The following is a 26,756-nucleotide window of genomic DNA, read 5'->3' as shown; positions in this document are numbered from 1 at the left end:
ATTTGTAAAATTAATTCTTCCAAAAAATCCAATGGTTTTTCAGTTATCAATAACATTGATAGCTGAAAGACTATTTGCACAGCAATAAAGAGTCAGGTTGATGTGAAACTATAACGATTTCAGAGTTTTTCAGAAAAGTTACCAAGGTTGAGGGAAGGAGCAGTGTACTGTACACATCCTTTTTTCACTTTAAAAAAAAAAGGGGGAAAAAAAAACTATGTGCAAATAGAATAGTCTATTGAGAATGTTGTTGAGATCATAAGACTTTCGACTGAAGCACCAATGTCTCTCCATTTCATAAGGTAAGTGCTAAAGAAGTGATGGGCAACTATAGACCAATCAAGTTTGAAACACTACTTAACTTTAGTAATATTGAACAATGTCAATATTACTTAACTTCAGTGAAGTTTTTGATATGTCTGTAAACTGGGGCAAATTGTGATTACTGGTAAGGTCCTTTTTTTGGGTTGTGGGGTAGCAAAGAGACAGGAGCAGTCTTAAATTCTTTGGGGGGAGGATATACTAATGTAGCAGGTGTAGTCCCTCATGGATTGGTGTTGGGACTTTCTCCAGTTTTTTAATGACATTGATTGAGGGAGTATAGGGAAAACTGCCAAAGTTGATTTGAAGTTAGAAGGTTAATAACCAGACAAGGCATGTTGTTTCACGCCTTAGTAAAGCTTTTATTTTGGTTCTCCATGAAAGGCTACAATTTTAACTGAGACTTTTCCAGTAATGTGCTGAGATTAGTAGAAAGGTCCTGAAGCTGATTAGGGGCTGGCTGAGTGAAAGGAGATAGGGTGGAAATTATTAGGCATTCTTCTGAGTGGGCTAAATTATGAAGTGTTCCCCAGAGTTCAGTGTTATGTACAGCTTCCTGATTTTCCTTAAAGATGAGGGTATACAGAGAAAGTTGTCAATTTCTGATTTAAAAGTAAGAGGGTAAACAAGCAGGCCCAGGATATACTTTTATTTCTACATATGACACAAGCAGAAATAAAACTTCATATGAAGAAATAAGAAAACTTCACATGAAGTTTGCCTTGCAGTTTAAGCAGGCAGCCAAGAAGGCTGGGAGTGTACTATCAATGATCTATAAGACCATTGAAAATAGAGAGAAGGATGTTATTAATCCTCTTTATAAAATAACGGCAAGGCCTCATTTTTAATATTATATTTGGGTCTAGAGCTTTCACCTGACATAGAACTTTTAGAGTTCAAAGATGGGCAACTATATTGGTTGAGATGCTAAGGAGTTTAAGGGTTTTAAAAAATATGCAGAATAATTGGAGGTATATTTACATTAACAGGTGAAAATAACAAGGGGAAACAAATATGAAATTTTGGAAAGTAACAGCAACAGAAGGTTTGAAAATGGGCAATACAGTGACTGGTCCCCTAAAGAAGTGAAAGAACAATTTGAAGACAATTTTACATATCTGGAATATGATATGTAAAATTAATTCTTCCAACAAAACCCAATGTTTTGCTGCAGTAGTAGTAGTATGGTTTAGGCACATGAGCAACTTAGCTCACTGCACCTGGGGGCACCAACTTTCAAGGGGCACCCGAAAACCTGAAACTTACATACACATATGAAGAAAATTTAAAAAGGGGGCATAAGATTTCAATTGGCACCCAGGTGCCAAATTGTGACTGACACCAGGTGCCACATACCCTAGGAATGCCCCTGACTGTATGTCTGCAAATTGCACGTGTTTTGTGGTCAATTTTTTGTTTTGCTGGATAAAAAAAAAAAAAAAACTCCAAGTTTCCGGGAGAAATAACCATGCTATCTTTGATTTAGACCGACTAACCCAGCCACATTGTAAAAAAGACCTATAAAATCATTGATGGATCTAAATTCGGGTCTTTTCCACCTGATGTGGGGAGAATGGTGATTATACCAACTTTGCTATCCATAAGGGGAAAAGGTTAGAACATGTGACTTTCACCTTTGGGCAGCACATTGTTGTTCACTGGAATAAGTTGCTTCCAAAGATATTTGAGACCGAGAGCCTGATAAAATTCAAGATGAAATTGGTCAGTTAGTTTTTAAATATGGACAAATTGTGATTGACTCAAGGTTTTTATTGTGACATGAAACACAACTGCTTCCTTGCAGCATTCAGTCCAATCAATACTAATACTATTTTTCCTTGATTTCAGTAAAGCATTTTATATAGCTATGCATGAAAAGCTATTATATAAACTGGAGAAAATGGCACTGGTAAGGTCCTCTGTTCGGGCAGGGGCTGGCTAAAAGACAGAGTCTATCTAGGTGGTCCACCTAGAGTCTATCTAGGTGGACCATTTCTAGGTTTCTTCTGGGTAGACCAATATAGCAAGTTTGACTTTCAGGGATTGGTGCTGGTAGAGGACTATTCCCTGCTTCTAATCTTTCTCAATAACATTGAAGAGGGAGAACAGATAAAGCTATGAAGGTCTGCTGATGTGAAGGTAAGAAGGGTGGTTAATGACCAGAACCAGGTTGTTGCTTCAAAATGAATGAATCAAAGACCATTAACTTCAGATGAACAGATTGAAGAACATAACCAAATAGCCAAAATAGCTAAAAAAAAGTTTTTGTATCTATGCTTTATTTAAATTACCATAGACTATAAAATATTTAAGGTCTCATGCTACGAGGTAGAATGACTAACACGTAGGTTAGTGCAAAAGCATCATTTTAACGTAGCCATCTACCAAAGTAGTTAAATTAATTAATTAAATTGACATTGTTTTGGTTATATCTCATATTGTGAATGCCTTCATGAGTTGCCATGGTATTGTACTACCTCAAATAAATAACACTTCACCAGTGGAGAAGACTACTGTTATTTATTCTCAGTGGATCCCACTGAGAATAAATCCGTTTCAAAGCTTGTTGGCCTCTCTTCGGTTGGTGGGTGGGCAGGTATCCTGGTGTTGCAATAGTGACAACCCAGTCATGACTATTGCAACACCAGGTTGTCACTATTGCAACACCAAGGTATCTGCCCACCCACCGAAGAGACGCCAACAAGCTTTGAAAGGGTGTCATCTGGTGGTGGTATCCGCTGAGAATAAATAACAGTAGTCTTCTCCACTGGTAAAGTGTTATTTATTTGAGGTAGTACAATACCATGGAAACTCGTTGTGAAGGCATTCACAATATGAGATATAACCAAAACAATGATAATTTAATTAATTAATTTAACTACTTTGGTAGATGGCTACGTTAAAATTATGCTTTTGCACTAACCTACATGTTAGTCATTGTGTTAATTTAAGTAAAGCATAAGCATTTAAGTAAAACATTTAAGTCATGATAATGTGTTTCCACTTGAATTTGTTAGCTGCACAAAGCATACAAATTGTATATTATGGAGCCATTTAGATATATAGCACAATACTTGTATGCTTTTCTTGTGTATACTTTAGTTTTTATCACTATCACTTATTTACGTAACACAGTTCATATTAACATCAAATTTCCACAAATGAAATTTCATTTCAATGTAAAAAATTTACTGGTTAACAGTCACCATAACATAACCAATAAGAGGTAATATTATCTTTATCAAAAATTATGTTGTGATATGTTTAAATAATTAATTCTTTTTGCAACTGAAATTGCACAAGAAATTCAAGTACATAAATAAGTTTTAATGAACAAATATTTTTACATTATTTTGTAGTAGTATTTAATCTTCTTTTGTTGGAGCATCAGTAGGATTTTCTGTAATTTCACTATTTTCATTTGAGTCTTTTTCTTGTTCCACATCCTGTTTGCTACTAGATCTGTCACTGTCCTGTTTAGTAGACTTTGGTATGTCACTCGGACTTGTAAGCTTTTTGCCTACCATGGGTGTAGGACTTGGACTTGATGAGTTGCTGGCTGATGTAGATACTTCTTTCTGTGGGCTATTTCTCTGTGTACTTAATCGTCTCATACCTGGCCGGTATATTTCAAGTGATGGACGATCCTTGAAAGAAAGCAAAAATTAAAAACATTAATATGTTTATAATGAATAATATAGAATAAAAAAAAAGTCTGTTTTGTTAAAAAGTGTGGCATTACTTCTCCCCAAAGTAATTACCAAGGCAAGTGGAAATAATTTCAAAAAGAATTTTTTGGTTATTTTCAATATTTCAACAATATACGAAATGCATTGATCAAACAATTTTTCCAACATTTTAAGATAAATAATGCAACAAAATGATATCCATAACTTTAAAAAAACATAATAATTAAATAAAATAAATATTATTAACTAAAAATGATAAAGAGAAATGCAAGTTTCAGATACATGCTTTTTATGACTATAATTTAGATTACTAATAGTGAAGCCACTAGCAATGCAGGCTGGACAGGCTCAATGCAAAAGAAGGAACTACAAAAGCGTCAAATATCAAGTTCAGTGCTAGGCCCATTGATGTTTTCTATATTTATTAATGTTATTGATGAAAGTATATCATACTTAATGTCTAAGTTTGCAGATGATACAAAGGTTATCAGGGTGGTTAATGATAATCAGGGTATGCTACTGCAACAAGATCTAGAAAAATTAGGCAGATATTTACAGAAAAATGGTAATTTTTCAGTAAATTAGAGTAAACTGAAGTCTAACACTGACCAATGCAATGTACTGCATATGGATTAATCCCACATTAACTACCAACTGTGATATACTATACTCAGGGTACTGGGAAATGAAATCAGATATGAATTTCTCTGAGAAGTGCAGACATTCTGCCGGGACAGTTCATGGTGTTTTACCATTAGCATTAGTAGTGGAAAATGATACAAGAAAGCAATCTTATACAGCATCAGCAAAAAAAAAAAAAAAAAAAAAAAAAACAATAAGACCTGCCACATCACCTATTTATCCCCAACCAATAATTTATTTAACTATCGAATTCCACAAGAGATGGCAATTTTGAACCAGCAATCAACCAACCACCTGTTGGCTAGAGGTAAACTTCTGAACATCTATTCTGGAACTGTCCTTCCTCAATTTGAATTTATGTTCCCCTATGTGTGTAGTCTGAGCAAGAGGGAGAATCCCATCAGCATTTGTTGATTTGTAAAATTTAAGTGGAAGAATGTGCAAGTGCATTATCTCACTTTTACTTCTTGTAAGAAGTGATTGTGAAACCATTCTGATAAACATTCATAACTGTATCATTAAATTCTCATTTAGGAAAACCCTCTATTCTGCATAAATAAAATACAGGGTGTCTCAAAAATATTGGTACAAACGTTTAGGGGAAGTAGGTAACATCTAAAGGAATATGAATCACATAGGAACCTATAACCGGAAACTTCACGGGAAAGTAGTAGCAGAGGCAGAAGAAGCAGAAATGACACAAGACAGTAATTAGTGGCAAACATTATTTGACATAATATTAACAATGGAGTAAAAGATGGATGCATTTCATGATGTTACAACAGATGCTCGAAGATTCCACCATGAGACACGATGCATGCGTGACACCGACACAGCATGGATTGGCGGACATGGTCGAACACACCTGGAGTTTCTTTGACAGTAGCACAGACGAGTCTTGCCACGAGATCCATTTCCGTCTCCACAGGCGATTCATACACGATAGATTTGAGGGCCCCCCACAGAAAGAAATCAAGGCTCGATAAATCAGGTGAGCGTGGGGGCCAGGCAACAGGTCCACCCCAGTTAATCCATCGACATCCAAAACGCCTGTTCAAATGGTCACGAACACACCTTCCATAATGGGCAGGACCCCGTCATGTTGAAACCAAATGTTGCATCTCACATTTGATGGAACATCGTCAAGTAACCCTGGTAGAACTTGTTCAAGAAAGATCCGATATTTAGCGGAGTTCATGCGGGATGGTAACAGGTATGGGCCGACTAAGCAGTCACCGACCATACCTGCCCACACATTTATTGCGAAGTGATGTTGTGCCGCATGGGGGCACACACCGTGTGGGCCCTCTGCTAATCCATACACTAGGTGCATGTCTGCCAGCTCACAGTTCGTATATCGATGCATGCTCTTCGTGCGGCGACTACTGCTTGAATTAGTAAACCAGAAATTTTCCCCTCTCACGAACTGATGAATAGCGCCGTGTACCAACTTACTGTGATGTTTCCGGTTATGGGTTCCTATGCGATTCACATTCCTTTAGATGTTACCTACCTCCACAAAAAGGTTTGTATTAATATTTTTGAGACACCCTGTATATGGGAGAATTTCATAAATTGAGCATGCTTAGGGACAAAGCAAGTTAAGAATTTTTGAAACTTCCAGTTTTTTGAATGTTATGCATAGAGCCAAATAATTTAGGAGTGACTAAATAAAATAAATAAATAAATTTATACTTTGGGATGACCACACTGCCAGAAGATTTCACAAGCCAGACGAATACCAGAAATAGCACTATATTTAGTAGTTATGCACCTGAATCATGGTCACTGTATGTGTATTTATGCACCCTCAAGCCTGACCACTCAGCTATGGTAACCTTTGTTATTTTATTAGATAGTACGGTAGAGCTAATCCTTCCAGTTTCCACAGAACAGCATTAATTAATTCTCAGCATTAATATAGTTTGGGAAGGATGTTACGTGGTTGTTTTCCATCAAGATTACTGCTATAATTAATACCACTCATATAGCACATGCAATTAATAATATAGTTTATTAAGCTAATCACTAAAATCACTATGCAATTTAAGTTGACATTTCAGGAATCTTACCGATACCCATAATCAGACCATGCTGTTGGGGAACAGAGAAATATAAAGGGTTACAAATTTGAATATTACAATAACTACCAAACAATTACAGGCAACTCTTGGTTTACGAATGAGTTCCATTCCAAGACGTTGTTTGTTATACGTTTTGTTTGTTATGCGTATCTTGCATTCATGAGCTTTTACAATGTATCGTATACGTTAGCAGCCATTTTAAAGCATTAAAACCATGTACTAAACATCGAATGATCTATACAATATGTTTTATTATAATGTATGTATGTATGTATGCATTATGGTTTATCATATACGCGGGTGGTTGGTTGGTGGAACAGACTTCCATCCCTTGTCATGGAAGTTGATAGCCTAAATAAGTTTAAGGCTCAGCTGGACAGGTATTTCGAACGAACAGAGGGGTGAAGTGGAAGTGGTTTTTTTTTTTTTTTTTTTTTTTTGGCTGATGCTGCATAAGCTTGCTTTCTTGCATCAAATGCCTCTACTAATGCTAATGCACGATATGTAATGTAAAATAAAATAAGAAAAGAATAAAAAAACAAGATATCGTACTTTTTTAATTTTAATTAAAAACAAAGAGTTACAACATAGAAATAAAGAAAATGAGTATACTAACATAATATATGTACTGTACATACATATGTATTCAACTTTTACTCGTCAATATCTTCATTAGAGTTCAATATTTTCCACATAAGTGACAGAGGTTTCTGCTGTGTGTTCGCAGTGCTGCTATTATCCATTTCAGGTACCTTTGCAACTGAAAGAGAAAGGGATGGAGAAGTTCCCTTTCGCAGACCCTAAGTGAACCAATGGTTGACTGTCTAAGATAATCTAGGCAAAGCATAACCTAAGATAACCTGATATCGGCGCATTTTGTTCTCGAATCAACTTCATCCACTTAAAAACTGCTTCATCTACATATTCATACAGTTATAATTTCGCCCGCTTCCAACTGGGTCCCATTTCCTCAAACAGTTTAAGAATTGAAACATGGTTAACACACACTACTGGCAGGAATACCAAATTTTAAAGCAATTTATTTTTTAATGCCTCGAGCTACACTATTAAGCACTTCCACTTTTTCCACTACAATCAAGGATTTCCTCTTAGACACTGTAAGGTTACTTGCACAGCAGCTAAACCAAAACTGAAATTAGAGACTACTTGTACCTACCATGTAAACAGAGACAGGTACAATTTAGTGAAAGTGTGGATGACTCATTTCTTCAAAACAACAGATGAATTTCCAGGATAAAGGAAAATAACTCTTGCCTAATTCTCTAATAGGGTGTAATAGTAGAAGACAGGTTGACCACAGTGTATTATCCACATTGGGAATAGGCCTTAATCTTTGCCAATGGATGTGGACACACAGATAGCAGTTGACCAGCACAACTTCTCGGTACAGTAGTGTATAGGATGTACAGGTTTTACTTCTTCTTTTTAGCCATTGCTGACCCACTGCTGGGCAAAGGCCTTTCCCAAACCTTCCATCTTTTTCTATACCACACCGTGATTGGCCAGTTTCTTTTTGCAGGGTTTTACAGTCACCACTACATTGTAAAATGTTTTAGCTCTTAACTCATGCTTTCTACAGCATCAGCTCTATTGCCTAAAGGCCAGAGGTGCGAACAATGCATACCAGGATCTCTAGAAATCAGTTTGTTATATGGAAATTTTCTTTGTTATACGGAAACTATTTTCAATGTAATGACCAAAGGGAAATCAAAAAAGTTTGCTACATAGAAAAATTCACTATATGGAAGTTCGTTAAAGAGAGGTCTGATTGTACATAGTTATTATGACACACAGTCTAGGAAAAAAAGAAATGGATGTTTGGAAATTATTAATGGAACATAATACATAAATATGGCACCCGAAGTTCCTTTTTATTCCTTCAATATAAAAAAAAGATCCAGCCAATCTATATTATCCTTTTATCCTTATATAGTCAATTATCCACCAGAGAAATAATCAGGATTTCTTAAAATTCCACATTTTTGAATTCTGAATTTTTAGACATTGATGCATACATAAAAATAGCAGAACAAATTATAGCACATCTGAATGAGTGAGGTTTTATTGTAAGCCATAAGCAACTAAATAACCAATGGTAGTACCATATTAATGAAAAGTTCTTCAGAAATGTTTTACAAAAAAAAATAAATAATAAATAAAATAAATAAATAAAGGTACAAAAGTAACTTTGCAGAAAGAACTACTGACAAAAAAAATTAAAAAATGAAAGAAATACATAAAACCTATGAGAAAAAACTTCAAAACCTGGAAAATAGAACTATTCTATCTAGAAAAATTTAGAAATGAAAATAATCTGTAAACTGGGAAAAAGGAAAAAAATAATAATAATCTGTAAAAAAAAACGCATGCAAAAACTCAGAGGATTTTGTTACCAGCTTAGAATATGTGAACTGAAATAATGCTCCAATTCTATTTAAAAATAATAATAATAAATTAAAACAACTAAAAAATTAAAATAAACTTTCAAATGAAAGACTATAAATATCCTGACATTACCCAGAATTAACCTAAAGAGAAATTTTAGAACTGAATTGGGTGTAACCTTTAAAACAGCTTGAAAGAAAGAAAGAAAGGAAGGAGGAGGAGGAAGGATGAACAGAAAACACCACAAGGATCAAAACTACTGATACTGTTCAGCAGATGGTCTAAATTCAGATCATCATAAATCTTCCAATCATACTCTCCAAAATAAATGTATTAACTGCTGAAAGAATATAACATGAGAGTCCAGTCACTCAGGAAGCTCTGAAGAGGTGGATGACAATTTGGAATGAGAGAAAATAATGTAAAATTACCTATAGAATTAACAGAGAAATGTCACAAGCTGATATTGGATTAACTATTGGACACAGCATGATTTTGTTAAGGGAAAGTCTTGCCTGACCAATTTGACTGGATACTATGATGTAGTCACAAAGGAACTGGAAGTAGGGAATAACTGATATTATATATTTGAATCTTAAAAAGGCTTTTGATACTGTTGCACATGGAAGACTGCTGAACAAATTGGAGCAGTGTGGCATTGGAGGCAAATTTCTGCTATGAATAAAGGGATGGTTGAGTGGGGGAAGACAGAGAGTGGTAATCAATGGACATTGCTCATCGTGGACTAATGTTATTAGTGGTGTCCCTCAGGGTTCACTGTTGGGTCCATTGTTGTTTTCTGAATTTATATAAATGATATTGATGATGGTATATCAAGCTCAATGTCCAAGTTTGCAGACGATAAGAAGGTTGGCTGGGTTGTTAATGACACTAATGACAGTACACTGCTGCAACAGGATCTAGAAAAGTTGAGCAGATGGGCTGAGAGGTGGCAAATGAAGTTTAACATTGACAAATGTAAAATACTACATATGGAAAGAAGTAACCCGAGAGTAACGTATCAACTCTGTGGTACTACACTGACATTTGAAGAGAACAAAAGGACCTTGGGGTAATTGTGCAGGCAGATATGAAGTTTTCTGAGCAGTGCAGACGGTCTGCAAAAGTAGCTCATGGTGTTTTGTCAATGATATACAGGAATTTTTATAGCAGGGATAAGGAGGTGATTATCCCCTTGTATAAGGCAATGGTCAGGCCATACCTCATTTTAAGAAGAATGTAGTGCTGCTGGAACGAGTACAGAGAAGGGCAACAAGATTAGTGAATGGAACAAAGGGGTGCTCTTACGAAGAAAGGCTTAAGTTTTGCAAATTACAGTGTCTGGAGACTAGGCACCTGGCGAGGTGATCTGATTGAGCTGTATAAAGCTTTGAATGGTTTGAGCATGCTCAATGCTGATGGGATTCTTCCTCTTGCTCAGAATAATCACCTGAGAAGGCATAAATTCAAATTGAGGAAAGATGCAGGATAGATGTGCAGAAGTTTGCCTTTAGCCAGCGGGTAGTTGGTTGGTGGAACAGACTTCCATCTCTTGTTGTGGAAGTTGATAGTCTAAATAAATTTAAGGCTGAGCTGGACAGGTATTTGGAACGAACAGAGGGGTGAAATGGGGGCGTTTTTTTTTTTTTTTTTTTTTTTGGCTGATGCTGCATAAGCTTGCTTTCTTGCATCATATGCCTCTACTAATGCCAATGCTAACTATTTATTGTATATACATGACTGAAAGAACATGCAAGATTGGGGGAAGAACTCTTTAAATTTTCCTATGGTGGATTTGAAGGTTGTTGAAATACCAAGCCCTTGTAGTTGATGAGATGTAGCTTCCAAAAGATAAAATCTTATTTTATAAATTTTTAGGATATTTATGGTTGACTAGATTAAGTGGCTAAGCTAAAGAAAGCCAACACGAGAACCACTGCAAACTATGGGAAACTTAAAGGACAAACTGGTTTGCTGCTACAACAGTTTCTTCCTGCATTCTCGGTAAACAGAAGGTGCATGTTATTGGTAGCAGTAGTAGAAGTTGAGAATGATATATTGGATGATACGTAGTTGTGATAGATGATGTAATGATTTGTTTTTTCTCATTATTAAAAGCAGATTATTGGAGTTCATGGATGTTTTTGCTATTCAAGAAAACATATTACTGATTTGTTTATATGTTTTGTTGTTAGGAAAAAAGGAAAAGGTTTCTTTATTTTTCGTTATATTTCCTAACCTGACCTTAATGTTAGGTTAGGAAAAACCCATAGGAAAAGATTTTCTTAATTAACTTTAAAGGTTAGGTTAGGAAATAATAGGGAAAGAAAGATTCTTTATATATATGCATATCAGATAGTATGAATCAGAGCTGTAATACTCAATATGTTCTACGTTGATAATAATATTAGTAAATTAATAAGAGGAGTTTACCTCAATATAGTACGTGGAACACTTCCGTATGATACCCTCCAGAAATTAAAACGGAAAAAACGAAAAAATCGACAACTTACCGGTACATTAAAGTAAAATATAAATAATTAAAGTAAAATATAAATAATTAAATAATCAATTTAACACAATTCAAAATCAATTCAAAACAATTAAAATTCAAATTAACGCAATTAAAAGAATCTAACGAAAATATTCAAAACGATTTTCCTTCCTGAAGCTGACAATGCTTTTCGACCGACTGTCGTGATCACAGGAATGAAAATTACCGAATCAGGCTAAACCTGCAACTTAAATAGTGATTATGTGTCTTCGCGCATGCGCGTAAAGGTCCACGCATCGGAGATCAAATATGGCCGCCGAACATTAACAGAATTCTCGTGTAATTTAATTTCAACGGTTTCTGCAATTAATAGTCGCGTATAATTACGTTGAACGTTAAGTATTTTGGCCTCGTTAAATAAAAAAGTATGTTTTTCGTTAATGGCATGAAAGGCTAATTCTGACGCTGCTGAACGAGAAGCACGAACAGAGGCTTCGTGTTGATTTACACGGATATTAAGAGAAAACCGCGTGGAACCCTGATAAGACGAGTCGCAATCACCGCAAGAAATGTTGTATACTAGATCATTAATTTGTGTTGCGAACGCCGAAAGAACCGAGCGATTGTTCAGTATAGTGTGTAACTTCCGTATAGGCCTAGCTATAATTTTAAATTCGGTATCTTTAAAGAATCTGTTAAGCTGTTTGTGCCACTGTTCAACATATGGGACAGAAATAAAGAATTATTTCTTTATTTCTCCGTGTAAATCAACACGAAGCCTCTGTTCGTGCTTCTCGTTCAGCAGCGTCAGAATTAGCCTTTCATGCCATTAACGAAAAACATACTTTTTTATTTAACGAGGCCAAAATACTTAACGTTCAACGTAATTATACGCGACTATTAATTGCAGAAACCGTTGAAATTAAATTACACGAGAATTCTGTTAATGTTCGGCGGCCATATTTGATCTCCGATGCGTGGACCTTTACGCGCATGCGCGAAGACACATAATCACTATTTAAGTTGCAGGTTTAGCCTGATTCGGTAATTTTCATTCCTGTGATCACGACAGTCGGTCGAAAAGCATTGTCAGCTTCAGGAAGGAAAATCGTTTTGAATATTTTCGTTAGATTCTTTTAATTGCGTTAATTTGAATTTTAATTGTTTTGAATTGATTTTGAATTGTGTTAAATTGATTATTTAATTATTTATATTTTACTTTAATTATTTATATTTTACTTTAATGTACCGGTAAGTTGTCGATTTTTTCGTTTTTTCCGTTTTAATTTCTGGAGGGTATCATACGGAAGTGTTCCACGTACTATATTGAGGTAAACTCCTCTTATTAATTTACTAATATATGCATATCATAATGTCAATCAATCATTTAATGCAATGATGTTATCATTTGTTGTGTTCACACATCAATCAGTACATTGTCTGTCACACCTATGTGTCAATCAATATATCATTCTTGACTTTGCTGCTACTGATAACACACACTGTCTGTTTACCAAAAATGCAGGCAGAAACTGCAGTAGTGGCAAACCAGTTTGTTTGGTTCTCATGGTGGCTTTCTTTACCTTTGCTGAATAAGTTTTATTGGATAATAATAAGATTGGTCTCTTCTTACCAATCATGATTTTCCAAATGCTGGTAAGAAATACATTCAGCTCTCCATTTTTCTCAGTCCTTATTTTCATTCTGCTTTATTTTAGTTCATTTTATTTTATAAATTTTTGCACTACCTGAAAGTGTTAAAATAATGGAGAAAAGGTAGGCTCAGCAAACACGTGTCCTTCATCAGTGCTCTCCAAAATGTTTTTTTTAACATCAACAGTGTAATGTATATAAGTACGTATTCTTTTTTCAAGCAGATCCTATATCTCATGATTTTATTTTAAATTGTGAACATCAAATAATAGTGAATAGCAGAATTATAAACTGTAATAGAAGAAGAACAATATCACTTACTTTATTTCTAATTCTTCTATCAACTCGGGGGTCTTTAGATGTATCTTTAGGATCCCTATTTTCTGAGTATGAGGATTCATATTTTCCATTATCTTCATCAGTATTAGTTGCATCTCCATTATCCCGCATAACAGACTCACTTTGAGATTTTGAATGTGTTTCCCTTTTCAGACTAGATCTTTCTCTATTAAGTCCTGAAGCACAACCAAATTGGTCACTAGATGGTTCTACACTTGCAGGACAACTGCTATCTCTTTTATCTCTTCTTGTCCATTTGTTACCAAATGATACCCTTTCAGTTGACCTTTCTCCTCTATCTCCAGCAGGATACCGTCCTCTCTCCTTCAATGTCTTATTTTCTATTTCATAAAAAGATTCAACACTCTTTTTTCCATCTTCCTCACTCCTTTTTATTCCAGTTGATTCAGACTCACCACTTCCACTACCTACAATATTCCTGAAAAAAACAAAAACATATTCAGACAACAAAAAATAAATTTTTCCATATTTAGTTAATTGAAAATATTCTATAAAGAAATTAATTTATATATTTATTCAAAATAAAAAGTTCAAGATTAATTTGATATATATACAGTACATGCAAAAAAGTAAAAATCTGATTCTGATAATCTGTTTTAACAAATTAAAAATTTATCTTCTGAAAAAAAAAAAATGGGGGTGGGGGGAGAGTCCAATTACCCCTTGGGTGACTAGGTGAGATTTGACAGATTCCCACTTGGTCACTGAAGAGTCAATCATTTACTTTTGTTTTCCCATTAATCTTTGCTCATTAGTCATCTTATAAGGAATTTTGTTATGTCATTTTTATGAAGGATTTTCTTTATTGTGGTCTATGAGCCTAGATAGTTAAGTCATGTAAAAGTAATTTTTTTGCTGCAATTTCTGTGAGGTAGATTTTTAACAATGTAATTCTTTAAAGACCCTCTTATCCTTACTTTAATGTATTTTAGCAGTAGCAATGTAAAACGGATTTTGTGTGATGTGCTGTAATGATTTGTATAAACTTTATTGGATAAGTGACAGTGAATGTAAACACTATACATAAAAAAAACAAAACGATTTTTCTAAGTACTATTGTGTTTTGAACAATATTGCAAACAATTCAGAAAAATTTGGTTTATTTTCTTAATGTTTTTTCATTTGTTACTATGAAATATTAATAAATCTTCATTTATTATCATTTCTACAGCACATTTTATTTTCAGTGGGTCTACCTTTTCTCCAACTGTACAATGATGGGAGTTTTCCTTACACAGTCACTGAAGGGCATACTGTTACATTAATGGCATACTGTTAAGTGATTTGATATACTACCTGCATGATATTATTGAAGATTGAGTCACATTCTTGATGGGCTTGTTGTGTGTAATGTACTTTCCACTACCACCTTGGTATGGTGGTGGAAAGGAAAACTTTATTCACCCACAATGTTTGTAGCTATAACTGCCAACAGTGGCAGTATATTAATAACTACCAATGTCTGTATCCAGAAAAAAAAAAAAAAAAACACGGGGTTGATTTTTGTAGCACGATGAGTAATAACTCAACCAAATTCTCTCGCAAAAGGCAATGTATGCCTGCTCAAACTGATGTGTGAACTCAGTCTCTGTCAAGTTCAGTCTATGAAGGTGACTAAACTTTTCTTTTTCAAGAAAAATTCATGACTGAGGCAAAATGTCTCAGACAGGATTTTCATGGCTTAAGAGCTGAATGTTACTGCACTATTCCAGATATACATAATATACATAAACAAAAGCTTGTTTACTTGGTATGGTAATACTGTGGGATATATGAATGGTTCACAAGAAAGGAGGACTCAAATCAACAGAAAATTTCCATAGTCTGCAGAGGTAATATCTTATGTTACCTCTGCAGACTCTGGAAAGGCTAAAGAGGACTTAAGTTGTCTTGCATCTAGCATGCCTAGACTGTGAGCTGTACAGAATGTAAGGGACAAAGACTGATTAGAAGACTAGGAACTAGGCCTAAGAAACAAGTTTTTATATTAAAATACTTGTCAATGATTTCAGGGCAAGCTGTATGCCTCTGCTTTCTACTTTGATATCAATGATCACTAAACAATGGAAATTATGTAGAAACAAACAAAAAAAAAAACCTGTGTAAATGGGAAAAATAACATATTGTACTTCAGGAACAACCATATACCTGTGTTCATCTCTTTTGAATCTTTCCCTGTAAGTACGTTCTCTTTCTCTTTGTCGCTCTCTTTCCTTAGCTCTGAGACATTCACGCTCTTTCTGTCTCTCTCTATCCCATTCTCGTCTTCCTCTATCTCTGTCTTTATTTATTCTCAGAGAAGTAGAACATGCTGAAATGTCTTTTGATCTATGAACAAGAGGCTGAACTTTATGTTCCCTTTCTTTTTCCTTTTCTCTTTCAGGATTCTTCAAAACCTGAAAACAAATATAAAATTTAAAAATGAGTACACTATAGATAAAATGAAATTTTTAAAATTTTATCCAGACAATGGTATTATGCATAGTAAAATATTAAGCATTAATCTTATTTTTCAGTTTCCAGACTTTTCTCTATACAGGAATTGCAAATGAAGATGGATAAATTTATTTGTTCTATTTACTTTTCTCTAAAAAATTGTCTAATCAACATTGTCATCAAATGCACGACTACATTAGCACAAAATTTATGATCTATATACAGTTAAACCTCCAAACTCCAGCAACCCTGAGTTTGGAAATTTAACAGGAAGAGTGCTAGCAGTCTGCACAAGGTAAAGTGTTATTTTAACTACCAGTTATTTTTGTTGATTATGAGCCATGTACAGGGTCTTTGAGAAAAGATGTAAAGTTTTGAATGTTTATATTTTTTGATCTACTGTTTTTAATGACACCAAAATCACTGACTCCACAACTCCAGATGTGGCACTGGCAAGTTTGGTGCCATTAAAAACATAAGACATGGATAGAGCTGCCAACTTTTTACTTTCAAAAAGCTGGAGATTAGGTATTTATTAGCAGAGGGAAAACAGGACATTTTTGCAAAAAGCAGTTCTTAAAAAAAAAAAAAAAAAAAAAACAGGGGAAAAACAAGAGATTTTTCAGAAAAAAGGAGAATATTTTTTTAAAATCCATAATGTACTAGCAATTAAATTTCATTGACAAAACGTTATATTAAAACATAGCTATAGGATTGTTTACTTGTATAGTACTTGTAAAACATTAGCTTACCTGACATTTTTCAGTTATCTTGTCGATTTCTGTTTGGATCTGTTACATATAAAATGATTGTGACTGCTTCGGAAAGATACTACAGCAGATTCTGCACATCCTCAGAAATGCCGAGTCAAAGTTCTGTTTATAACAATGGCACTGCTGTTCAACTTTTGAGAGCATTTCCAAAACCACACCTACAGTCCCCTCCCGTGTGTGTGTGTGTGTGTGTGTGTGTGTGTGTGTGTGTGTGTGTGTGTGTGTGTGTGTGTGTGTGTGTGTGTGTGTGTGTGTGTGTGAATGTAAACACTATAAATTAAAAGACTGATTTTTCTAAGTACTATTGTGTTTTGAACAATATTGCAAACAAGAGTGTGTGTGTGTGTGTGTGTGTGTGTGTGCGCGTGAAAAATCAATTCATTTCAATTAGTTAAAAAAAACTTGTTCTCCAAATAGCATCACTGGATGAGAATTGATTCTTCAAATATGATCATAATATTTAATGTTAAATATTTTTAATTTAATGCTTCAGATAACCCAGTTGGGCAACTTGTAATCAATGAATGCTGTTTGGAGCTGGCAGACTTTTGACTGCAATGGTCTTAGGAATTTATGATAGAAAGCTGCCAGTTTCCAACTGAAATCCATAATTTACAAACTTATTTATAAAGTCACACAGCGTCTGCTATGAGTGTATTAAATATTTCAGTCTGTAACACTTTATTAGATTATATCAACATACAAATCATTTTGATGGTACAACATGGTGTAAATTTGCACTGACACTTTTTTTTTTTTTTTTTTTAAACCATAGGTATAAAACTTTATAGTAAAGTTTTCCAAAAATTTTGTATAAATTTTTATAGAATGTATAAAACTTTATAGTAAAACATTCAGGATGTATTGTCTCTGCAACTGTCTTTCACATCTTTTGTGACTGCGAATGACAAGGAAGGCAGTCTTTATTATTAATTTATTGACAAAGCAGAGCAGTGTTTACTCATATTTGTAGACTCTATCAGCAATGTGAATTAGGAATTAAAAATGTAACTTTCAACTCCTAATTCACATTTTTAATTTATTAGTTTTTAATAAAGTTCTTTTATTAATCTTTATTGCTTATTAAATTGAGAGAGAGAATCATCCCTTTATTCTACTGCATGTGTTGCAATGGAAATGAATTTTTTATGGCTAAATGAACAACTGCAACAAACTATTCACATATAACATACTCCTACTCTCGTTTTTATTTTCCCACTGCTTTTATCACCAAACTGACTCAACATTGCACTGGGTACCCATGCCAACTGGATGCACTGCCTTAGATTTTATGTGCTCCTTAACTAAGAGAATAATTCCACCCCTGGCCCCTCCTATCCTGTCAGTTCTTTCTGCATTTGAACTATCACCCAGATACTCATTTACATATAAAAACTTTTTTTTTTTTTTTTCTTTTTTTACAGCTCTTCCAGGCAAGCACTGGAGATGCCAGAGTTCACCTCAACCAGAAGCTTTATCCACACCCTATGCCCGGCTCACCTCCGTGGTGAGGGATGGGCAAAAAGATGGGCCCTTAGAGAGTCAAGGCAAAGCCTTGACTCTCTAAGGGCCCCAGAGATAAGAAGCTGGAGGAAAAACAGATCAACACAACCCAACACTAGCCTTTACAGAAATTTGTACTGCAACACAGGGTATACTACATGAAGTTAGGAAATATCCCCGGAGCTGCATGTCATGTAACACTATACGTCCTTTCTGTGTACATTGTATTCTGTGTGGTACTATATTCAAATTTTGTATCCCTTATATCTGAGAGACACCATGCCTCTGCAATAGCTAACGATGAGCAACAGCCTGTAAAAAGATGCAGGGTATTTCAGAGAGTGCTGGGAGTCATTGCGGTACAAGTAAACACATGGGTTGTGTTAGGGTAGCAAAAATAGGAACAGGTGCATGTATACTTGCATGTGCACCAATGCTAGTAGTTTGGTAAATAAATTTGATGAATGTGAGATACTGCTCGGAGGTATTGTTGGTATTGCTTGAGGTATTGTTGGAATATCAGAGACATGGTGTCACACAGATATAAGGAATGCAGAACTGGAATTTGGGGAGTACAATGTGTACAGAAAGGACAGACAGGATAGGAAGGCAGGAGGGGTTATGCTGTTAGTTAAGAAACACATAAAATCCAAGGAAGCAAAGCCAGTCAACATCGCGGGACAGTGCAGTGTCGAGTCAGTTTGGTGTGACATAAGCATTGGGAGATCAAAATTGAGAGTAGGAGTGTGTTATAGGCCTAATGATTCTGATGAGTATAATAAGGAACTGTACAGGGAAATAGAGTGGGCCAGTAAATCAGAGAGTCTTATAATGGGGAGATTTTAATTTTCCATATGGTGACTGGAATTTGAGGGTTGGTCACTCATACACTAGCAAGGCTTTTGTGGATTTATTGGATGATTGTTTTCTACATCAGCATGTTCGGGAGACAATTAGAGGGAGTAATACTCTTCATCTGATTATCAGTAGTGAGTCTTCATGCATTAAGAATCTGCAGATAAAGGAACCACTAGGTGGCAGTGATCACAGTGTGCTGAAGTGGGATTTACTCAAAGAGGTAACTACCATCAGGGGTAAAGGGAAGGGTTTTTGCTTTCGTAAAGGTGACTACGGTGGTCTGAGACAGTATTTAAATTCTATACAGTGGGACCAACTGATGATGTTACATCAAATTTAACAGCAAATTCAAAATGGGAAGCATTCAAAGAATTTATCTTGAAGCTACTAGGCTTTACATACCAACTAAGAAATATTGTTCAAGGTTTAGGCCGAAATGGATGTCAGATGAATTAATGAGACATGTGGCTTGGTTTGGTTTGGTTTTATTGGCGCATTAGCATCTAAGGCTATAGAGACATGTGGCAGAGAAGAAAAATGCATGGGATACATATAAATTAATGGGTGACATGGAAGCCTATGATAGATATAAGCTGGTCTGTAAACAAGTTACAAAGGAGATTAGGCAGGCAAAGCCAGATTATGAGAAATCCTTAGCAAAGGATGCAAACGAAAACAACAAAGAGTTCTTTACCTATGTAAACTCTAGAAGGAAAGGGATGAATTGGATTGGTCCACTGGATATTGATGGTTCAACTGTTGATGATCCTGCTCAGGTGGCTAACAAACTAAATGAGTATTTTGCATCTACATTCACCCATGAGTAGTTATTCAGGGAGGAGAATGCCAGAAGTGAGTTAAACTCTGGCAGTGAGCTGGATGATTTGGTAATAACTAAGAGGGAAGTGGAGGAGAAATTGTTGAAGATAAACATAAAAAAGACACCCGGGGTGGAAGGGATCTATCCAGTTATATTAAAGGAGGCAGCAAAGGAAGTAAGCAAACCCTTAGCCATAATTATGAGAGCTTCTTTGGACTCAGGGGAGGTACCCATGCACTGGAGATGTGCAAATGTGACCCCAATTCACAAAGGAGGATCAAAGGGCAACAGAAGTAATTATACACCTGTTAGTTTCACTTCTGTTCCGGGAAAATTAATGGAGGCACTGGTTAAAGAAGCACTGCAGGTATAACTGAAGTCTTGTCATCTAGACAAGACTTCAGTTATAGCTCGGACACAGCATGGTTTTGTTAAGGGAAAGTCTTGCCTGACCAATTTGATTGGATACTATGATGTGGTCACAAGGGAATAACTTTGATATCATATATTTGGATCAAAATACTGTTGCACATGGAAGACTGCTGCACAAATTGGAGCAGTGTGGCATTGGAGGCAAATTGTTGCTATGGATAAAGGGGTGGTTGAGTGGGAGAAGACAGAGTGGTAATCAATGGACACTGCTCATTGTGGACTAATGTTATTAGTGGAGTCCCTCAGGGTTCAGTTTTGGGCCCGTTGTTGTTTTCGGTGTTTATGAATGATATTGATGATGGTATATCAAGTTTAATGTCCAAGTTTGCAGATGATACAAAGGTTGGCAGGGTTGTTAAGGACACTACTGACGCTATGCTGCTGCAACAGGATCTGGAAAGGTTGAACAGATGGGCTGAGAGGTGGCAAATGAAGTTTAACATTGACAAATGTAAAGTACTACATATGGGAAACAGTAACCACAGAGCAACGTATCAACTCTGCGGTACTACACAGACAGTGGTGGAGAACGAAAAGGACCTGGGGGTAATTGTGCAGGCAGATATGAAGTTCTCTGAGCAGTGCAGACGAGCTGCAAGAGTAGCTCGTCTGCAATCATATGGGTTGCAACATATGGGAAGCAGCAATCCCAGAGTGACGTATCAACTCTGTGGTACTACAGTGACAGTGGTAGAGAACGAAAAGGGCTTGGGGGTAATTGTGCAGGCAGATATGAAGTTCTCTGAGCAGTGCAGACGAGCTGCAAGAGTAGCTCATGGTGTCTTGTCAATGATATACAGGAATTTTTCTAGCAGGGATAAGGAGGTGATTATTCCCTTGTATAAGGCAATGGTTAGGCCACATCTTGAGTACTGTATACAGGTCTGGAGGCCTCATTTCAAGAAGGATGTAGAGCTGCTGGAACGTGTACAGAGAAGGGCAACAAGATTAGTGAATGGAATAAAGGTTTGCTCTTACGAAGAAAGGCTTAAGTTTTGCAAATTACAGAGTCTGGAGACTAGGCACCAGTGAGGTGATCTGATAGAGGTGTATAAGGCTTTGAATGGTTTGAGCATGCTCAATGCCAATGGGATTCTTCATCTTGCTCAGAATAATCACCTCAGAGAGCATAAATTCAAATTGAGGAAGGACGGATGTCGGATAGATGTGCGGAAATTTGCCTTTGGCCAGCGGGTGGTTGGTTGGTGGAACCGACTTCCATCACATGTTGTTGAAGTTGATAGCCTAAACAAATTTAAGGCTGAACTGGACAGGTATTTCGAACAAACGGAGGGTGAAATGGGAGTGGTGTGTGTTTTTTTTTTTTTTTTTTGGCCGATGCTGAATAAGCTTGCTTTCTTGCATCATATGCCTCTACTAATGCTAATGCTAAATGCTAATGCTAGTAGAGAATGAAAGAGACCTGGGGGTAACTGTGCAGTTAGATATGAAGTTTTCTGAGCAGTGCAGACAGGCTGCTAGAGTAGGTCATGGGGTCTTGTCAATGATATACAGGAATTTTGCTAGCAGGGATAAGGAGGTGATTATCCTGTTGTATAAGGCCATTGTGAGTACTGTATACAGGTGTGGAGACCTCATTTGTGGAAGAATGTAGACCTGCTAGAACAGGTGCAGAGAAGGGCAACCAGATTGAAGGGAACAAAACGCTACCTAGAGAAGCTTTAGTTCTGCAGCATCTCCAGACCAGGCACCGGGGGGGGGGGGGGATCTGATTGAGGTGTTTAAAACCTTGACTGGATTGAGAAAGCTGAATGTTAATGATATTCTTTCACATGCTGAGACTACATGCATGAGGAGGCATAAATTCAAGTTGAGGATGGTTGCAGGATAGATTTGTGGAAGTTTTCCTTCAGCCAGTGTGCAATTGATTGTTGGAACAGGCTTCCATCTGTTGTTGTGGAAGTGGATGAGTTAAACAAATTCAAGGGAGAACTAGACATATTCTTGGAGGATACGGATGGGTGAGCAATGGTTTTTTTCTTTTTGACTGATGTTATATAAGCTGGCTTTCTTGCATCATTTGCCATTTCTACCACTAATACTACTGCTACTACAATGTCTGCATTTGATGACTTGACTAGCACTTCAAATTCATAAAATTTATTTACTATGCTCCTAGCACTGGTGTATAAGCATGTAAACATACACCTCTTAGTTAGCCCAACACAGCCCATATATTTTCTTGTTCCAAGATTCCCCAAAACATTCCTTGAAATCCCTGGTACCTTGCTCTCCAGGGCGCTGCATGTTCCAAATGCAAAAGTGCATGAATCAAAAGTACAAGAATCACTTTCACTTTTGCCTGTGGCTATTGTTAATCTATTAGTCTGTGTATCCCCCCCCCAAGCTAGCAGTTGTTTTCTCTACTTAACTACCTCAATAACATTAGCAAATATTCTTGCACCCTTTCTATTTAAGTGTATCCGATCCCTGTAGAAGCATCTCTCTCCTGCTGACAAATACAGACCACACTGAGGAAAAATTCTACCCCATGAGCTTTGCACAATCTCTCCACGGCTGAATTGACTGATAAGGCTCTCATCATGTACTCCCTCCCCCCATCGTGTCTGGGAAGAATTGCAGACACCTTCAAAATTAACCTTAACTTGCAACTTTTTTTCAACATTGTCCGGTATTTGTTAAGTACCGGACAATGTTGAAATTAGATCTCCTGCTCAATGTCATTAGTGCCAAAGTGTACAACAATATCACCTTTTGTGCCCTTAAAAGATGATACCTGCTCTATAATGCCATCAATTTTTGTCCCTGGTAGAAATACCTGGTCCTATTCCACCTATTCTATTTTCACAATATATTTCCCTGACAATAGTCACCGAAAACAGCTACCTCCTGCGGGACCAATACATTCTGCCTTTGGGATTATCACTGTGTTGCCTGATGCAAAAGTGCTAGCTCTGGAGTTGAGGTGGGCAATTGAGAGCTTGGTAGGAACATTTATGAGCACTTCGATGGCATTTATAAGAGCTTCAAGCTCTCATAAATGCCCATCAGAATACTGAGTTAATACCTAATATCCTCATACTTTGTATCAAAAACACACCTAAAGATATCCCCCTTGGCTGTATCATTCCACATAGATATGACCAGAAAGATAGATGTATATATTAGTTAAAAATTACTATGTTAACTACATAGTTATTTTTAGATATTTTAAGAAAATTTTAGTTTTCATAATTTCATTCTTTTCACATAAAGCAGAATATCTACTTTGACTTACAAGAATGATTTATATTCAATATTTATTTCCTTGCACTTTTATAATATAAATTTAATATTCTCCAGAAGACAGTCAATAATAATAATATATAGTTGAAACAGTAACATAGATTTAAGCTTTATGCAAGCAGTTTATCAGTTATTTGCAATGGAAATTTAGTGTAAATCACTGACTAATAATGAATAGTATCATGCATTATGAGTCATAAACATTATAAATCAAATCAGGTTTAAAGAAAATAAAAATAAGCCCTGCCTACTCGAGGCAGCACTACCTTTACCACTGTTGGTTCTGCCTGCTTGCCATCTTCTGCAGTTTCACTTTCCTCAACTGCTTCTTCAGGTTCCTTTTCTACTTGGCTTTCTTTTATTTTTTCTTTTACTCTTTCCTTTTCTCTCTCCTTTTCAGCTTTTCTTCTTCTTCTTTCTTCTTCTCGTAATCTCTTTTTTTCAAGCTCACGGCGTTTTCTTTCTTCTCGCTTTTCTTCCCTTAGCTTCTAAAGCAATTATTACATTTGATTATTTCATAAAGAACATCTTAAACTTAACTATTTTGATTTCCAGCTCGTGAAAATTTGCTCTTAACATACACCCCGTGATTTTTACAGAGAAGGAATAAAATTACTGTATTAATTCTAATAACAAATTAAACAACACTGCACTCGATGTAAATTTTTATTGACATAGAAATGGTTGATTACCATATTACTTTTTTTACTTGAGTTTACATAACTTTTTATTTATATATTTGTTATTGCGAAATTTAAGGGATGGTTGCCTGAAAATCAGTATTCTTCTAAATAACCCTTGTTTCAAAAAAACCAGAGTAACTAAGACAAAGTAAGTTTGTTGACTTATTACTACAATAATATTTCACTTGTTAAAATTTTAAAAACCTCCAATACTTACCAGGCATATGGAACACTGTACTTCTCCTAAAGGCTGGTAGGCATATTTATTGTTAATGATTTACTGGCAATTTGAATTAATTGAAAAAACAATTGAAAAAAATACTTTTTAGGGATGAATTTTGATTAAAGATTTTGATGTTTATTAGGAAGTTTGTTATAACAAAGCAGTACAATGGCAGAAGTTGTTATTTTTATTTTCATAGATGTTACTGTTGGATTTTAGGCACATCAGTGACTTAGACCAGTGGCACGCAAACTTATTTCGCTCGTGACCCCCTTTATTAAATATAAAATTGATGCGACCCCTCAATGTAAGCCCCAAGGTAGGATGACCAGATTTTTTGAGAAGAAAAATGGCATTTTATAAATTATGTAGTAGAAAATTTTATTCAAGTACTAAGAAAGGAATAAAAAAATAGTTTCCATTTTAATTTAATCATTAAAATAATTGTTTAGTAGTTTAATTGAATACAGCAAAAACAACAAATAAAATTCTTATTCTTCAATTAAGATTACAAAACAATAAAAAATGAAAAATTAGAAAACAAAACCATTAATGAGGATGAGCCTGGATAACCGATAATATTTTGTCCATATTTGGCTCACTGTCTGAAATTACTAATCTCATGTCATCTTCTGGATCAAGTCTGGAACGCTTTTTTGTTTTTATAGCTGTTAATTTTGCGGAACCAATCTCACACAAACATTGTTACCTGAAAGGTAGCAAAGTTTGTATAGCCATTTTCAATAATTCTGGACACTCGTCTCGAAGATAAAGCCAAAATTTTTCCCAAGTAGTCTTGAAAAGAGCATGCAATGCTTTGTCAGATTACAAGATTCAGCAAAAGGAAGATAGGATCTTCCTTTTGCTGAAGGAAGACATGAAGTCATTTCAATTTCAAGACATGAAGAAATATCAAAATCAAAGGGATTACGAATCCAATATGGAGATACATTGAATCATTTGGAAAAATTCTTAAATAGCATTGTTAGGTGGGCGGCAATGATATCCCTAAATTGTAAAATGCCATTATTATAACAAAATCAGAAAAGTATGGGAAACATTTCAGTATTATTACGCTCAAATTCAGTTTCCTCAGATTAGCTTCCCTTTGAAAATTTCTATGTTATCACTGAGTATTAATTTTTTTGTTCCCTGTCCTTGAAAACTTAAATTTAAATCATTAAGTTTTTCAAATACAATAAGACCCCAGTATCCACAGTGGATACGTTCCAACACTTACTGTGGATGGCTGAAACCGCGGATATAAGCGAACACCTGCTGACTCCATATATAATGTGATTTTCTTGTTTGTTTTTTTTGTTTGGTAGTTGTTGGCGCATCGGCTTCTGTGGCCATAATGCATCTCCCAAGGTTTTTTCAGTACTCTGATCCAAGCCCGAGGCGGGATTCGAACCCGCGACCTTTGGGTTGCCAGGCAGGCACTTTACCCACCCGTGATTTTCTTGTACATACATACGTATAATAAAGTAATTGATAAATTAAACACACAGTACCAATATTAAATATGATAATAATAAAGTACAGCAGACTCTCAATTTACTGGGATTGGATTAACCAGGACACTTCAAGACTCCAAATTTAAAAAAAAAAAAAAAAAAAAAAATTCAAGTAATAACTAGATAAACAGATATTTTGCAAGTCGTAAATAATCATCATTGGGAGATTAGTGTGCCAATTATCTTGCAACCCCTGCTGTCTACACACCTACCGCTCAAAACAAAAAAAAGAGAGACCAAATGTTTAGTTTGATTTAGCGCATCGCGTTGATTGTTTTGCTCCGTTGCACCGCAAAACAACAAATTATGTTTTGTTTTTTGTCAGGGATGTCGGAATTTTTTTTTTATAGTAACAATTTTTTTTTTTTGTTTAGAAATTGCGAAAATGATGGGCAAACGCAAGAGTTGTGCTTTCAAATTAAACAAAAACTTGAAATTATTGAAAAGTTTGAAAATGGTACATGTTAAGTTTTTTCGTTTCTTTCCGTGGTTAACTGAATCAGCTGATATGGGAGCACAACTGTATATATTAACAAGGGAACTAAGTTTTCCACGCCATTTTTGATTTGTAAACAATTGAGCAAGGTTCTGATTT

General features: G+C 35.6%; 1 protein-coding gene across 1 annotated transcript in view; it reads right to left on the bottom strand.

Annotated features, from left to right (window-relative positions):
* Nucleotides 1–3,686: 3,686 nt before the first annotated feature.
* The window catches only part of LOC150091967 (uncharacterized), a 62,926-nt gene continuing 39,856 nt past the window's right edge, over nucleotides 3,687–26,756 (bottom strand). Inside the window, exons 7-10 of the mRNA XM_090370507.1 lie at nucleotides 24,005–24,226; nucleotides 15,798–16,045; nucleotides 13,611–14,067; nucleotides 3,687–3,968 (exon numbers count right to left, since the gene is read on the bottom strand). Of these exons, the coding sequence (XP_090226633.1) occupies nucleotides 3,687–3,968; nucleotides 13,611–14,067; nucleotides 15,798–16,045; nucleotides 24,005–24,226 (1,209 nt within the window). The remainder of the gene's footprint in view (nucleotides 3,969–13,610; nucleotides 14,068–15,797; nucleotides 16,046–24,004; nucleotides 24,227–26,756) is intronic.

Source organism: Mastigoproctus giganteus, chromosome 1, assembly GCF_048544385.1.
Source record: "Mastigoproctus giganteus isolate SK-2022 chromosome 1, ASM4854438v1, whole genome shotgun sequence".
Lineage (NCBI taxonomy): Eukaryota > Metazoa > Arthropoda > Arachnida > Uropygi > Thelyphonidae > Mastigoproctus > Mastigoproctus giganteus.
This window is presented reverse-complemented; position numbering and strand designations above follow the sequence as displayed.